Source organism: Brassica napus, chromosome A6, assembly GCF_020379485.1.
Source record: "Brassica napus cultivar Da-Ae chromosome A6, Da-Ae, whole genome shotgun sequence".
In the NCBI taxonomy this organism is placed as follows: Eukaryota; Viridiplantae; Streptophyta; class Magnoliopsida; order Brassicales; family Brassicaceae; genus Brassica; species Brassica napus.
The window spans coordinates 18,640,786-18,657,105 of NC_063439.1; the positions used below are offsets into that span (position 1 = coordinate 18,640,786).

Genomic DNA, 16,320 nt, shown 5'->3' on the forward strand with positions numbered 1-16,320 from the left:
CTGGTTCTTTGATTCTACGTTTGTTCCAACTACAAATCAAATCACTTTAGTCTAAAACCGGATAAAATCGAACCAATAAATTTTAACCAATTAGATTGACAGTTTTGCCCCTGGGGCCCGTAACCCTGCCGGATCCATTCGCCTATTAATCAGAGCGGAGGTGAGTTTGGAAAGATCGAGGAGGAGAGATGCCGAAGAGAACGACGCATACGTACTCGAGCGAGGACGCGGCGCCGGAAGGACCCGACTCTGATCTCTTCGTGTACTACTGCAAGCACTGTGGTTCTCATGTCCTCATTACTGGTTCGTTTCTCCCCTTTCACCTTCTTTCTAGGGTTAATTTGCCTGAAAATTAGACTTAAAATTGGCCCTTTTTGGGGGTTATAGATACACTGAGTGTAAGTGAGGATTGAACATTGAGCCATGGAAGTTTGCAGTTTTTCATTGCATGTTTTCATGTAATTATGTAGAAAAGCTAATAACTTTTAAATCCTTAACCGGATTAAGAGAGTGTATGTCTGCTGATTTAAATTTATAGACGATATTTGTATACTAAATTGAATTTGTTACAAGATACGCAATTGCAGAAGATGCCAAAGAGGAAGACCGACAGAGCCAGTGTGCTGGACAAGAAGAAGCACCTTGCTAGGTTGAATGTCAGCGAGGGAGGAAAAGTTTTATTAAAACGGTAAGGTTTGTTGATACAGTCTTCTTATGCACCAATGTTCTAAATGTTTCTTTCTTTATGTTTTGATTAAACATCTAGCGGCGAAGGGAAACTGGAGAGACAGTTTAGAATGAACTGCATTGGCTGTGAGCTTTTTGTTTGTTATCGCGCTGATGAGAGTCTGGAAACTGCAGCCTTCGTTTACATTGTTGATGGAGCACTTAGCGCTGTCGCTGCAGAAACTAACCCACAGGTACTATTGGTTTCTAATAGATTTTCTCAATTGCAAAATCAAACAATAGATGTTAAACATGTTATGTGTGGCGTACAGGATGCACCAGTGCCTCCCTGCATTTCACAGCTCAACGGTGGACTTGTTCAGGTTGCAATAGAAGTGGAAGACCGTGCGCAACGTTCAGCAATCACAAGTAAGATATAGCCATATGACACCAACTCTAAAATTTTCTAGTCTCTTGACATGGATGATGTTTGGTGATACGATTTGATTTTCTTATCTCTGCAGGAGTAAACGCTGATGATGTTCGTGTTACTATTGCCGCACCAGCAGCTCGTGGGGAAGCTAACAACGAGCTTCTGGAATTCATGGGAAGGGTATTAAAATCATTTTTTTCCTAACCACTCCTTAAAGATTTGTTCTCTATTCTAATCACAAAGTTTCTTACTTTGGAACTAGGCTTTTACTTAAATAATGCAACACGAACTCTGTGTTTTTTGCTTTTTCAGGTGCTTGGTTTAAGGTTGAGCCAAATGACTCTCCAAAGAGGATGGAATAGCAAATCGAAACTCCTAGTGGTACGTTGACACTTCCTTCGATTCTCAAACGTTTTCATCAACTCTGTAGAGAATAACTTTATGAAGATTCATCTCTAGAAAAGCTTAGTGGTTTTTGTTTAGCTTTAGATATAAGGTTTTGTCTTTCTACTAATGGCACAAGCTCCTTTATGAATGTAAAGTATTGGTTGTTTTTTTTGTTTAATACACCAGGTCGAGGATTTATCTGCTAGACAGGTGTACGAGAAGCTTCTTGAGGCCGTTGTATCATAAATTCTGTGGTTCGTGCATGTTGGTGAAGACATTAACCAAGAGTTCTGCAACCATATTGTTAAGACTCTCTGTAATTGGTTTGTCTCAGAGAAGGAAGAGTTTTATATTTTGCTTGAGAAGATGGACAAAATTGCTTTCGTCTTTCTGTTTTCATGCTTCCGAACCACAAGTATATACAGTCTTGTACTGTTAGTCGTTATAATCTTTTGATACTGCCATAAGTGTTTATCTTTTGAACTAGAAATTGAAAATCACATTTTACCGTTTGTCACATTTAATCGTCTAATCAAACACTTTTGTAACCTTGCATATCAAACATAACCTTGAATAAGACAACCTTCTCTCTCCTAACTAGCCCGTACCGTCGCCGGAGGCCTCTCTCCTCCCGCATCTCCGTTTTACTTTGCTTCTTCGTGGTTTTGCTCCTCTATCGCTTTGTCCATGCCTCTGTTCCTCTGTCTCTTCCCTGATTAGTGCTTCTTTCGCGAGGAGTGTTGATGTCAGTGGCGGGTTCGGTTGCTTTGGAGCTAGGGTGCGGTGGTGTGCTGCTGTGGCCTACGGTGGAGCCGGCTTTTAGGGTTTGAGTTTTGGATCGAGTTTCCCTTTTAGATCCGGGTCGTTTGTCTTCTCGCTCGAGTATGGTGTCTGCGGTTTGTCTCCGGTGGGGCTTTGCGGTCAAACATGGGCTCTCTCTGGACATTCGACAAAGGTGGGTGGTTTAGCGTGCTTCTGCGGTGTCGTGGGGCTCGTCTCCTCTCTGCTCGAGTCAAGAGCTGTTCTTTTGGGATGTGATTCGCGAGCTGTGGTATGCAGCAGTGGTGGTGCCCAGCTCGAGACCGGATCGTGGGTTTTTCTCTTTCAGCTTGGATTTCGGTCGTCTATGGCCGATTGGTGGGTTATCGAGGCCTCTCCTCTCTTCAGCAAGTACCTTCCTCGTCATTGTCTTGGTGGCTCTAGTAAGTAGCGACGGCTCTCTTGCTTGGAGTTTTGGTCTCTCGGGTTTCACTAGTACATCTCTGTGGACGCCGGAGAAAGTTGATCTCGAGTCGCAGCCATCCGTTATTTGGTTCTCAAAGACGGAAATCGCTCTTGTGGGTTTAAGGATCTACTTCCTTGCTCGTGTGGGTGCCTCGATTGGTCCAAGTAACACATCCCAGTACCTCCGTGAGTCACTTGATTGTCGGTTGGTAGTGTCTTGGCTAGTTGCTGTGCAGGTTTGGGAGACGTTATCAAGCGATGTGTGGCGGTGAGTTCAAGCCCGACTTTGGCGACGAATGCGAGGTTGTTCTGGTATGTATCTCCTCTATTGGTCGTCTAGCGCCCATAGACAGTGAAGGTTATAAGTTTGTGGAGTTCATCGAGAACCAGCTACTCCGTAGACGTCACGGGAAGTCACGGCATCCAAGGCAACAAAGAGAACCTCACCTTTCCGGGAACTTCATCGATGGTTGAGAACGGCAACCGATTCCTAAAGATTTCGAAAAACAGACTAGCGGAATGTGCCGGGTTTAGTGGACGGGCGAAGCTAATTTTGTAATAGTTTGACTTAGGAACTTTTGTTCGAAATGGGCTTGTAACCGGATCTGATTTCCCGATGTTTCGGGTTGAATGAATAAATAAAATTATATTTAAAAAAAAAAAACATAACCTTGAATAGGACCTACATTGATGTAAAAGAGGTCTCGCTCCTCTCCTCTCTGTTCTCTCTCTATGTATCTTTCACAGAGAAGATGAGTTGAAGCTTGAGACTTTCTTTTGTTTATAGCCGGATCTTGTCTGGTTTTTTGACTCCCAATGTCTCGGGCCTTTGACTCTAGGGTTCTTTTGGTGTAGCCGGCCGGTTTTTGACTCCGGCGATTCATCTTCTTCTGCGATGATTTCGTACGGCCTCTTGCTAACCATCGATCTTCTTCGATGTTGTGTAGCTTTGGATTATGTCCGGATTTTTTTTTATCTCGTCTTCTTCACTTCTCTATGTTTTTTTTGGGATTCGAATAAATCTCGATCTAATCACTAGGATTGTTTCATCTTCCCCTTGGATAGGGCTTTCGCATCTTCAAGCTTATATGTCTCTTTAAAGATGTATGTGTTGCATGTTCAGGATAATTTGGTGTTCTAAGATCGATTGATTGCAATTGTTTCTTCTCTTTTCTGGAAGCGGAGATCTGTTTCTTTTCTCAACTATCTTGGGTTTTCTTTGCAATGGATGATCTGTTGAGTTGTTATCTCTTCACTGTGGATGCTCTGATTATCCAGTGAATCAGATCTCCGGCAAAGATTCTCTGTCGGTGTTGAGTTGGCGAAAATTGTATTTTCTAGACACGTGTCTTTTTCGTTAGTGCACGTATCTCAGCGTTCCTGTCGAGTCAGCTTTTCCGATTAGCCATGGGGCTATAAACAAATGGGCCTATTGTTTGGACCGTCCTCATAGTCTCTTATGGGCTGTTCTAGTTGCCCTCTTGTTTGGATTTTTTTTTTGCCTGGTTTTGGCCTTTTGTTGTATATTGTGGACTGTTTGTATCTCTTTATTTTACGTTTTGCATATCTTTGGGCTTCCTTGGAAAATTTGGTTTTATGTTTAATAAATTTCAGATGACAAAGAAAAAAAAAAGACCAACATTGATGTCTAGGTATCTGAAATAAAATAAAACTAGATTTTAACCCACACACCCGTGCGGGTAATATTTCATTTATAAATATAAAATTTTATATTATTTTGTATATAATAATTTATGATAATATATTGCTGTCATTTTAAAAATAACTTAATAGATGATATATAGTTCTAAATATTAAAATTTAACGTATGTTAACAATTTTATTTTTTGTAAAAATTATTACTTAATTTATGAATCTTAATCATTTTAAAAAGTGAATGATATTTTAGTTACTTTAAACGGTGAATAATATTTTATTTATTTATCTTAATGAAATTATTTTTCAAAATATATTGGTTTACCAATTCAACATAATTTTAATATGTTTGCACAAAAAAAACATAATTTTATATGTAATTCATTAATTACTTCTATTTTAATATAAAGTAGAATATACTTATAAAATTTATAAAATTAGCATATAATTTCATTATTTTGTTTATAATAAAAATTTAATTAAACTTAATTTATAATAATATTATACTACTAATTTCGAAATTAATAAGTGCATTAATTAAAGAATATTTAAATTTAAAAAAAAAATTGTTAGATTTTTTCTCAATAGATTTTGTTATTCTTAAAACTAAAATTTAAATTTATAGTTAAAATATATTTGTTATTAATATCCTTATAATTATTTAGAAATGTTATACATTAAATAAACTAATGTAAACAATAAAAAAATATTTGAATATATGAATCTAAACTTCTAGTATGACTATTTTGTACTAGATAAAAATAGTACTTCTATTTTATTCTATTTTAATAGAGAAGATTCGTTTGTTTTTACATTTTGGGCAACCAATCCAAATCGTTTCGTATCTCGTTTGTTGCAGTATCGCATTACTGTTGTTTATAATATACGATTAGATGTGAGGATAATGATTTATCATATCTCCCACTTGACACTTGCAGCATAAAGATGACAGTCCAGTGATGTGTGTTGTGTTGTGTCTTTTCTATTTGATAAACGACTGTATTGTGATGTGTTTTAGCTCCATTCTTTTACTATTTTAATTTAGAAACTAGATTCTGATCCGTACTTAAAAGTGCGGGTTTGTTTTTTCACCTATTGATCCAATATTAATTGGAAAACTACTTTTATCTTTTGTTTGAAATCTTACAAATTTATGTTTTTTCAAAAAAAAAATCAAAGTGTGGTATTTATTTGAAGTAGATTTAAAGATTATATGTGTGATTTAATAGTATATACTATATTGAAGAACAATGTGTTTTTAATATTGAAATGTAGTAATGATATGAGTTGCTTATTTTAAATTGAAAATGAGTTTCTATTGTTACATATTTGTATCATAGTTATAACCATCAATATATACTATTTTATATATATATTCAATTTCAAAGGTACTACTTTTTTGATCCGTTTTCAAAGCACGAGTATCTTTTTTTGTTGACAATTTTGGTAAAATTTGCATGAATTTATAAAATTTTATTAGAAAAAATAATTTAAGAGTTTTTTGTTATGATTCTTGAATTTTAAGAAGCGTTTTCCTATCCGACTCGGAGCCGTGATCAAACAGTATACCTGGTACCCAGTACATAATCTGGTTTGGATTTAAAAAAAAATGTTAATTAAAAATCTGATATAATCCGGTAAAAACTCTAAGAGCCCACTATTATTGGAAGTAGTCTTTATAAAAAAATGATTTAAATCTAACAATGTTAAAAAAAAATCGGTGGTCTCAAATAAATTAATTTAATTTCTTAAAAAATGATATATCATGTGGTCAAATTCGATATATATGATCCTGATGTGTTATAGTCATATTATTGTAGTACATTGTTATACTATAATTTTGAGTGGTTATATGTTAAATAATAACATATGTGGCTAAAACGTTTTTCTACTGATTTGTGTATACTAAAAGTATTGTTTAATTTTGTCATAAAACTTTCTTATATGACAATTCAAATGATTACTAATAACATTTTAAGTTACAAAAAAAACACTTTAATGTTGCAGCTCTAAAGTTGGTTGTTCGTGTTTATTATTTGTAGGTGGAAGAAAAGAGCAATGCATAATTTGCATATACCAGTTCGATGGGCTCTTATGCATGAATCGAAGTGGATATGTCAACTTTATTTAATAAAGTAATGTTTTATTATATTTGAAATCGTAAGGTATGTAATCACTAATTTAGTAACGATTCAAAATATTAATCCTAGATAGTGGGCATTATTATTAGGATATTTTTTGAAAATAATGGTTTCACAAAAATAGGATAATTAACAATAGGATATAAGAGAAAAATAGAAAATATGACATATTAATAGTTTAGATATATTTAGTTTAATTTGTAGGTTAAAAGGAAAAGGTCCAACAACTTTACATAAGTAGATTTTTTTAGGATTCCTTCCCTTTTAATAGTATTGATACATTCACATGCTTCCACAAATTATTTAACATAAAAATACACATACGTCTATCAAACTGATTACTATATTGCATCCAACTACAACAAGACGACAATGTTGATTTATATATTGTTTTCTATTCAGAAGCAACCTGTGTGAAACTGTGAATCACACATTCATATGCTGATTTGATTTTTAATGTATTAACTATTAACCACACATTTTACATATTCGTTTAGATATTTTTATAAGGACATGACTTGATTAATTAAATAGTGATATCACTAATTAATGTTTTCTCTTCTTTATCTTGACCTTTAACCCACCAGCCATATGAGCCGTTAACAGAGGAACAAATACCGGAGGGTTCTTGCAAACCGGTATGATTTCAAACCGACTCAAAACCGAACCAACCACGTATTTCATCTGCATGAACGCCATTTCTTTCCCTATACAAACCCTTGGTCCGGCTTGGAAGACAGGGAACTTGAACGAGCTCACACTTTTCAAAACCGGTTTTATACCGTAATTTGGTTCTTCATCAAACCATCGGTTCGGTTTAAACTTGTCCCAATCTTGACCCCACACTTTCTCCATCCTTCCCATACCGTAAGGGAAATAAGTAACTTTGTCTCCTTTCTTGACGTGTGTCCCGTCTGGCAAAACGTCGTCGTTTGCTGCATGCTTTGAGTCCCACGCCACTGGTGGGTAAAGCCTCATTGCTTCGCAGAGAGAAGCTTTCGTATAACTCATCTCTCTCAAATCCTCAAACCCTAACCCTAAAGATCCCTTGTCTCTCACTTCTTCTAGAATCTTCTTCTCCACGTCATCGTTTTCACTCAACAACCAAAAAAGCCACGTCATGGCCGCCGACGTGGTATCCCTTCCCGCCATGATAAAGCTGATAACAGAATCTCTCACGTATGCCTCGTCGTGGCCGGCGGCAAGAAACCTCGACAAGAGGTCTTGCTTGTCTGAAACGTCACCGCCGATATCGAGACACTTCTTCTTTGCACGGATGATCTTAGAGACGGACACGTGCACGGTCCTGATCGCTTCTTTGAGCCTCCTTTCGCCCCCCACGTTGAAGAAACGCTTCAACTTCCACACGGCGTTAACTGGCTCCGTAGCGCGCCGAGCGCTGATCGCAGCCGCTACGTCAAAAGCCTCGACAAGATCTGGAACAGGTCGGGTCAAATCCAAACAATCCGGATCCCAACCTAAAGAAACTTTGCAAACCACATCGAAAGCAAAACGTTTCAAGATCTCCTGAAAATCCACCGTCCTTCCTCTGCCGTAGTCCGCGGCTGAGGAAAGCACCGGAACGAGGCGGGTTTCGACTTCTTCGCGGAGGATTTCGAAAGTGAATTCCCTAAGGGAACGCATTGTAAACTCGTGGCTCGCGAGTTTTCGCTGCGAGCTCCATAACTCGCCGTCCGAGTTAAAGATACCACCGCCTAGTAAATCTCCTAGGAGGTCGGTGAAAGGTTTGCCTTTAGGAAAGTTACAAAAGTTTGTTTTGAGAATGTGCTCAATGTTTTCGGGGTTGGCCGTGATGATGGTGCGGCGGTTGAGGAGGAGATCGATGGTGACGGTTTGAGATGGAGAGAGACGGAGGAGATCGGTGTACCATTGGAGAAGACGGTGGCGATTTTTGTTGAAAGAGAGGATAGAGCCAATGAGTGGATACGAAGGTGGTTTGGTTTGTGGTTTTAGGGCTTTTGTTGAACATGAGAAGATTAGAATAAACCCTAAGGTAAGAAGTATGGAGAGAAATGCAGTGAGAATTTCCATTTTTGAATTCTTTGTTTCTTCTTTTGGTAATTGGAGTTATTGTTTTTGATGTATTGTTCGTGATCTCGGTAGGAACCGAACCTATATATAGGGAGTCAAAGAGGATATGACAATACAGAAGCAACAGAACACAAGTTGTGGCTCCGACCATATCAGTCCAGAAAACATAATAAAATGTATTTCATTTCTTTATATTATTCTTGTTTTGCTCAACTCTTTATATTATCCATTTATTATATATTTACATCCTTTTCTTCAGCAACATGTATTTGCTACTTAAAAAAAATGTACCTAGTGGTTGTAAATGTGATTAACTAATACAAATAAATATAATTAAAACATAATCTGATATATCTTAAAAAGATTAATGAAATTTTCTCTAACTTAAAATAAATCTAATCTATTAATTTAGGGTCCTACTTTATATCTACTATAGAAAAGTCTATGTTAGACTATTAATTAGAAACTAAACTAAATATCCTAAAATTATGCATATATGATATTTTCCTAACATAAACAATATACATCTAAACAATATAGGTTTCTTAAGAAAGACCAAATATATTTCCATTATGCAATTATTTTTGATTGTTTATCATATTCAGTCTAGACCAAATTTTATATATATTTCAAAAACTAATTTTGAAATTAAATAGTATATCCAAATTCTTTTTGAAATTATCATATTAAATTTTTATATAAACAAAATAAATAATGATTTATTGGTTGAAAAAATTTTTGTTTAATTTTTGTAGTAAAATAAAAATCGCAAACTTAAATATAATATATTAAATAAATTTTTATTTAAAATATACAATACTAATAATTTAATTTGGTCACATACAAACATTTCGAGAATAAAATAAATTTTAACAAAAAATTAATAAATTTTTAATAATTCATATAAAAATAATGTTTAAAATTAAATATTAATACGATGTTGCATAAGTGATTAATATAAGATTAGTACGATTTTATCAAAAACAAATTTCAAGAAATATAAAATTTGCAAAGTAATATTATATACATAAAAATAATGTTTAAAATAATATTTAAAATTAAATATTAATACGATGTTGCATAAGTGATTAATATAAGATTAGTACGATTTTATCAAAAACAAATTTCAAGAAATATAAAATTTGCAAAGTAATATTATATACATAAAAATTGATATTAAATATATATTTTTATAATTTATTTTATATTTTAAATGTTATTTTAAAAAACATATATCCGCACGTATGTGCGGATTCAAATCTAGTTTAGAAAATTAAACTACAATAAATATACTAATACTATGTTAAGCTTAGATGGATATTTCATCAACATACAAACATATTTAAGATAAATTCTTTAATTAAACTTGACTTAAATACTAGTATTATATTGTTGAGAGACCATAATGTACTTGTAAAACTACTTTTAAACTACTTTTAAAAGGAATTGTGTCAACAAAATTAGGCTTAGCAACAAGAAAAAAAGGTACTCGATCGTGTCTAAGAAACAACCACATCTTTAAACATCTCGTAGAAAAAAAATGTTTAATCAAAACTTTGTATCTGCTTGAACAGCTGAAGCAGGTAATGGAACTACAATAAGTATCAAACTAATAATATTGAAACGTATATTCATCGACGTCGACGCAAGAATACAATCACACATTGACCCAAAAGGAGATAAGTGTAATACTAATATATAGATGTGGTTGGTCAAAAGAAATATATATAGATGTGGACAAGGACAAGCCAGTACCTCACACTGGTGGCCAAATCTCCGGCCGAAATTCATTAATAAGAAATTATAAACACGGCTGAAACACTGCATAAGCAAAACTAAACGTTTATTTTATTTACTTCCGGAGTTTCTTCCTTATAACCCGGCTTATAACTAATGAAACATCGATGAATATATCCTCTATATATTATTTGAGAAACATTGCAACATTTTTTTGTAGCCACGTGTCATCACTATAATGATTCTTAGAATCGTTAGAGAAATATGTTGGTTCATCTAAATATATAATAAACTTTTTATTATACCACAATAAATACATTATTAATGTGCTTCATTATTTCTTTAAATAAGATTACGTAATTGCTTAATGTGGCTAAAGTATATATGACAATTAATGATTTTGAATAATAAAGATTTGATAAAAATAAATGTGTATTATAATTATATTTGTTTAATTTTAAGCTATTAAAATAAATTAAACAATCATAGTAACCATATAATAAAAATTAAAAAAATTATTTATATATTATATTTTGAATTTTTAAAAACGATTATAAATTACTAAAACTGTTAAAAGTTTCACATTCAAATTTTGTGATCTATGATTTAAAACTTTTGTTATGACATGATACAAATAATTAAAAAATAATATAAATTGAAAGTCTCATTTAATAAGTATAAAAAAAGATATATAAATATATGTATCATTTTAAATTAAATTATGCCATATAAAAATACATAAATATCTTAATTTTGAAATTTACTTTGAACATTTTTTTGATAAAAAATTTAAATGACAACTTAAATTTTTAAAATATTATAAATTACTTAAACTATTAATCTCACAATCAAAGTTTTGTTATCACTAATTTAGACTTTTTGCTATAACAGATACAAATGATAAAAAACAATATGAGCAAAAAGCATCATCTAATAAATATTAATATTAAAATATACCATATATATGTTACTATCATTTAAATTTAATTATATATCATATCAAATAGAAAAAAATATTTTTTCGATTTATAAAATTTATTTATATGTTCACACCAGTTTAATTATATAAGTATTAGATAATGACTTTTTAATTATTCAATATATATTTATTATTTCATAATATGTTATAAACATATTATATATAAAATAATTTTCATATATAATGTTCATTCCGCGCAAGGCGCGGATCTTGACCTAGTATGCTATTAAAAGAGAAGTCATGACTTCTTTAATGTGTGATATTTTAAATAGACCATTTCTCAAAAGTTGCTTACATTATTTATTTTTTGTATTTTCATAACAATATCCTAACAAGATATTTAATTCTCTTTTTATTTCATCAAAATGTTATTAGACATGGATAATTTCGAAAATATATTTATTCCATCAATATATAGTTATAGTTGCATATAACCATTTATAATATACTTAATAATAATACCATTTAATTATTCTAGAGTTAATACCTGCATATGATCTAATTAGTAATAATAATAATAATTAATATTTATTATGCAAATAAAATCATGTTAGAATTTCACCATGCAAATAATAAAATCGAATCAAAAATCATGTTATTATTATTATTTATGTTATACATTATACATGTATCAATATTTATTAAGATATTGTGTTAACAAAAATGTACTGATAAATATATAATATTTTAAAATACATTTCTATGGATTCAACCATATACTGGTTTTATAATAAATTGCTTTTAATATATATATATATATATATATATATATATATATACATTTTAGTGATGAATTTTTCATTCTTGATTTTTTAATTTGGACCATTCCTTAAAATTTTATTAAATTTTACATGAAGTAATTATAATATTATAGTATTTATCTTTATAATTGAATACAAATGATTTTTTTTTAAAAAGTTCTAAACAAAATCTTTTAAAAACATTTTCAGAATTATTTTAAATTGTATGTACAAAAGTAATTAATTTTAAATTATTTATCATAAAGTATAATTAGAAATTAAAATTTATTTTAGTTTTGATTTATATATGAAAATTTAAAATTATACAGAGTATTATAATTATATATTCAATGATAATAACAATTTCAGCTGATTAATTTTCAAAAATAAAAATTACAAAGATTTTGTTAGAAAGATTCATTTTTATTTTAAATTAAAAGAAGATATTTTATCCAACTTAGTGTATTTCTCAAATATGATATTTACTACAAACTTATTTTGAAGTACAATGTATTATAGTATTTTTTTTAAAAGAAATTCTTTACAGTATCTCAAAAAATTTCTTCTGTACTATATAGATCCAATTTAATTTGCTTTCATATAAATTTTAAATTTTAAATAAAAATGATGTAAAGTAATATTGTTACATAATAAAGTGTCCAACATAATTTTTGTTACAAAAATACAAAATTTATAGTAATAATATATAAGCCACGTAAACATAGCTATTATAGAATTACATAATATATAACACTAAATTACATTAAGTTATTGGTAAATTTTGTTATATAAACTAAAATATTTTAGTATAGAAATAAGAAATCTGCACGGTTGTGCAGTTCGAGATCTAGTTTATTATATTAAACTTCGTGGTCTCTCAAGTTAGCCTCTAATATATGAAACGCCAAAAGAAGTTTTTTTTTTGGATTGAATGTGTTACATACATTGCATAAATTTACAACAACATGTAACTTAAAAATAATCAAATCAATTGGCCAACTTAGATAATGATTCTTACTTAGTGAATCCTTACACTATTTGCGGATCCCCACAACATATGGCGACCCGCGATTGATTGATTTTTTTTTATCTAAAAAGAAAAAAATAGTACTTAAAAAATCAAAATACACTTTTTCTAACGATTCCTTTTTGGATAACACACCATTGCAGGTGCTCTAATAAAAATATCCTAACCATTTGTTATTAGTCAAGCACGTAATGACATAAATGAATGATCTGTTGGTTTTGTCAAATAATGAAATTTGATTCTTAGCAGATCCGGGAGATTTGTTTAACCAAGGGATATCAAATATATAATCGCGTTATATATGTGCAATAAACAGTTGTTTAGTACACTGTGGAACAGATCTGTACTGTATTTATGCCATCAGAGACCAGAGAGGCCACACTTAGATGGGGTTTTCTAATGAGAAGAGATTCTCTTGTCTAAGCGAAATTCGGATTCGCAATGGAAAGCATACAATCGTTTTCATAATTTTAGCCATACTAGAATCTTCTCTTTAAAAATAGGGTTTTTGCACTAGATGACTATGCTACTTTATTTAATTAAGGAAACGGACATGAGCCTGTTCACTTTCTCTTAATATCGAAAATATCCCTATTTTCGTAATATATTTTTCATACAGGCTCCTAAATTAATTATTGTTTTTTTTCCTGTAACGTAAGTTAACTCAACATCTCTTGGCTATCTCTCTCTTTATCTTTCTTTTTCTCCCTCTTCCTCATTTGATCATTGCTTCTTCCCTAAACATATAATTGATAATTTTATCTCTCTCTCACTCACTGATTTTGTTTGTTTTGGGATTGGAGGAGGCAAAGCGTGCGTCCATGGAGATGAGAGACATATACATATGTAATGGTCATCTCTCTCTCTCTCTCTCTCTCTCTCTCTCTCTCTCTCTCTCTCCTTTTTACTCTGATTTTTTGTTCTTGGTAACAGTGGTTGTCGTGAGCAAGAAGAGACGTCTCGAGCTCGCATCCGTCTCGACCCATCGTCACCGGTCTCGAGCTTGCCCACGTCACCACCGGTCTCGAGCTTGCCCCTGTCACCACCGGTCTCAAACTCGTCCCCGTCCTCATCGGTATCTGGTACTGGAGATGGAGACAGAACAGAGGAAGACATCGAGAAAGAGAGGCAAAGGAGGAAGGAGGAGGCGGCAGCAAAGAGATTAGGTTTAGTTTAATTAGGTTTAGGTTAATTATGTTTTGGTTTATTAGCTGAGCAGGGCGATTTCAGAGCTTCCGCGGTGGATTGCGTGGAGGAGAGCTCCGACTTTGAGCGTGACGAAGATTGATAAATAATAAGATGTTTTATGAGCCTCATGTTTTACAATACGTAAATTGATCTATTTTTTTATCAGTCAGTGTCAAACAGTCATGCTTATTATCCGAAAGAGACAAGAAAACCGGCTACGGGGAAAGAAAAATAGTTTCCAATACATACGTGAGGTTACTACTGTAATTTCAACCATGTCTTTCACACGGTTCACCAATTAATAAAAACAATGTCCACTTACCTAATTAACATTCTTGTTTTAGTTACTCACCCAAATGAGCCTTAAAAATATAGTATTTAAACTCGAAAATTACTGTCACGTACAATGTTTTTATTTATTTAGACATTAGACAAAATAATTGTTTCGACTTTTTATGTACACACAATATATAAACATAGATGTGTCGGATAAGATCGAGCACATTGATGAAATCCCTCAGCCGAAATGTATTAACAAATAATTGCAAGGCATCTAACTGGACGAAGGAAAACAGTATTATATACTTTTTGCGACTACTAGCTATCGAACTCATTACTAGTTTCGTGCACGTGGTTCTCGTGGTTTAAATTTTTTGAGTTAATCTCATCAGTAATAAATCGGAGTAGTTCCACTGACTTCAGTATGTTTTTCTTAATAGCGCATAATATGTTTTATATTTTTTTTGGTTGAATAATATCTTATCTTATACAATAAAGGAGAGTTGTCTCTCTCCTCCAGGGGCGGACGCAAACGTACGGGTATGGGGTCCTGTGCCCCCTACTCTTTTTTTGTTTTCTCTTACATAATCTAAGTGTATTTGATTAAATATAATATAGTTTATGGGAAAAATACGAAGAGTGCCCCCAATCTAATTATATTTTTGATACTTTTAACATTGTGTCCCCAACTGTAAATGTGTCTAGATCCGCCCCTGCTCTCCTCCTTGAGCCACATCACCACCTACCATGAGACATTTTGAGCCACGTGGCACCTAAAAAAATCAACTAAACCGATTTTTCTTTTCCCTGCATTTTTTATTTGTCTTTGTCTCAAAGCCCAAAATTTTTTTTTCGTTTCATATGTGTTATTTGATTTGGACTTCCTATTGTATATTTCTAGGCCCATATTTTATGTTCTACAGAAAAAACAATATTTAGATCAATCGTCGTCGTTGTCCCGACGGAGCCGCCTCCAATACACAACCTGAAACGCCTAATTTGGTCCTTTAATCCAAGCATTAACAAGCTTTGTCCCACTCTCCCCACTACTCAACATTAAATTGAGCTCAGACTCTTCGTATGTAACCGACCAAAGCTCTCCTATTAATTGCCATCGTTGCAGCGATGAAGACAGCCGTGTGTACGAAAACTACAAGTATCACCTCCAACAATCGCGAATTCATTCACCCTGCTTGGTGATCTGAAAGTTGGTCGATGTTCAACCACATCCAAGGTAATCTGTCCCGAATTTTGTAAACCCTTTTGACGATACCAGTTTACAGAGACTGTAATGTTTTTCATTTATTTGTCTGCAACAGCAACGCTTATGCAAGGAAGGATCCGTGAATGCGAACCGTCTCAGCATCTGCAGGGAGCGTTTCCCTAAAGGCTCTGTGTACAAGATGAGCGGGTTCGACGTTACCCAGAATTTTCGATTGTCTGATGCTCCCTCGCCATACGTTTCACTAATGGCACTTTTTCTGAAAAGTTGCTAGAGTCCGTGAAGCAAATACCAAATGATTTTTTTCTGATTCCATACCTACGACCAGTTACTTACACTGGTGAACACCAACAGACAACTACCTGGTATGTTTTTGGACTAAAGGAGTGTTATTTGTTTGTTTCTATTGTTCGATCAATCGTATCTCTCGACTCCTGATTTCTTTGTTATCTTATAGATTTATTGAAAAATGCTAATATTTTTGTGGTTAGCTTCGTAGCTCTTTTCGAGAGGATTGGATCGAGCAATCCTTCTGAATGCTCTTGAGGTCATTTTTATTTAGACGAAGCATATATTTTTGGGTTACCTT

General features: G+C 32.8%; 2 protein-coding genes and 1 long non-coding RNA gene across 3 annotated transcripts; 2 read left to right on the plus strand and 1 right to left on the minus strand.

The window, feature by feature from the left end:
• The first annotated feature begins 60 nt into the window (after positions 1–60).
• Positions 61–2,005, plus strand: LOC106347910 (UPF0235 protein At5g63440-like). Its single transcript, XM_048781913.1, has 7 exons — positions 61–303; positions 574–688; positions 767–920; positions 999–1,095; positions 1,191–1,279; positions 1,412–1,480; positions 1,673–2,005. The coding sequence occupies exons 1-7, from the start codon at positions 189–191 to the stop codon at positions 1,730–1,732; spliced, it is 699 nt and encodes a 232-aa protein (XP_048637870.1). The 5' UTR covers positions 61–188; the 3' UTR covers positions 1,733–2,005.
• Positions 2,006–6,946: 4,941 nt separating this feature from the next.
• LOC106351873 (cytochrome P450 94B1-like) lies at positions 6,947–8,875 on the minus strand. Its single transcript, XM_013791595.3, has one exon. It carries the CDS (start codon positions 8,557–8,559, stop codon positions 7,054–7,056), a length of 1,506 nt encoding a protein of 501 aa, XP_013647049.2. The 5' UTR covers positions 8,560–8,875; the 3' UTR covers positions 6,947–7,053.
• A 4,324-nt stretch (positions 8,876–13,199) lies between these two features.
• LOC106351874 lies at positions 13,200–14,395 on the plus strand. Its single transcript, XR_001271439.3, has 2 exons — positions 13,200–13,888; positions 13,976–14,395. It is a non-coding gene; the product is annotated as an uncharacterized LOC106351874 (long non-coding RNA).
• Positions 14,396–16,320: the final 1,925 nt, after the last annotated feature.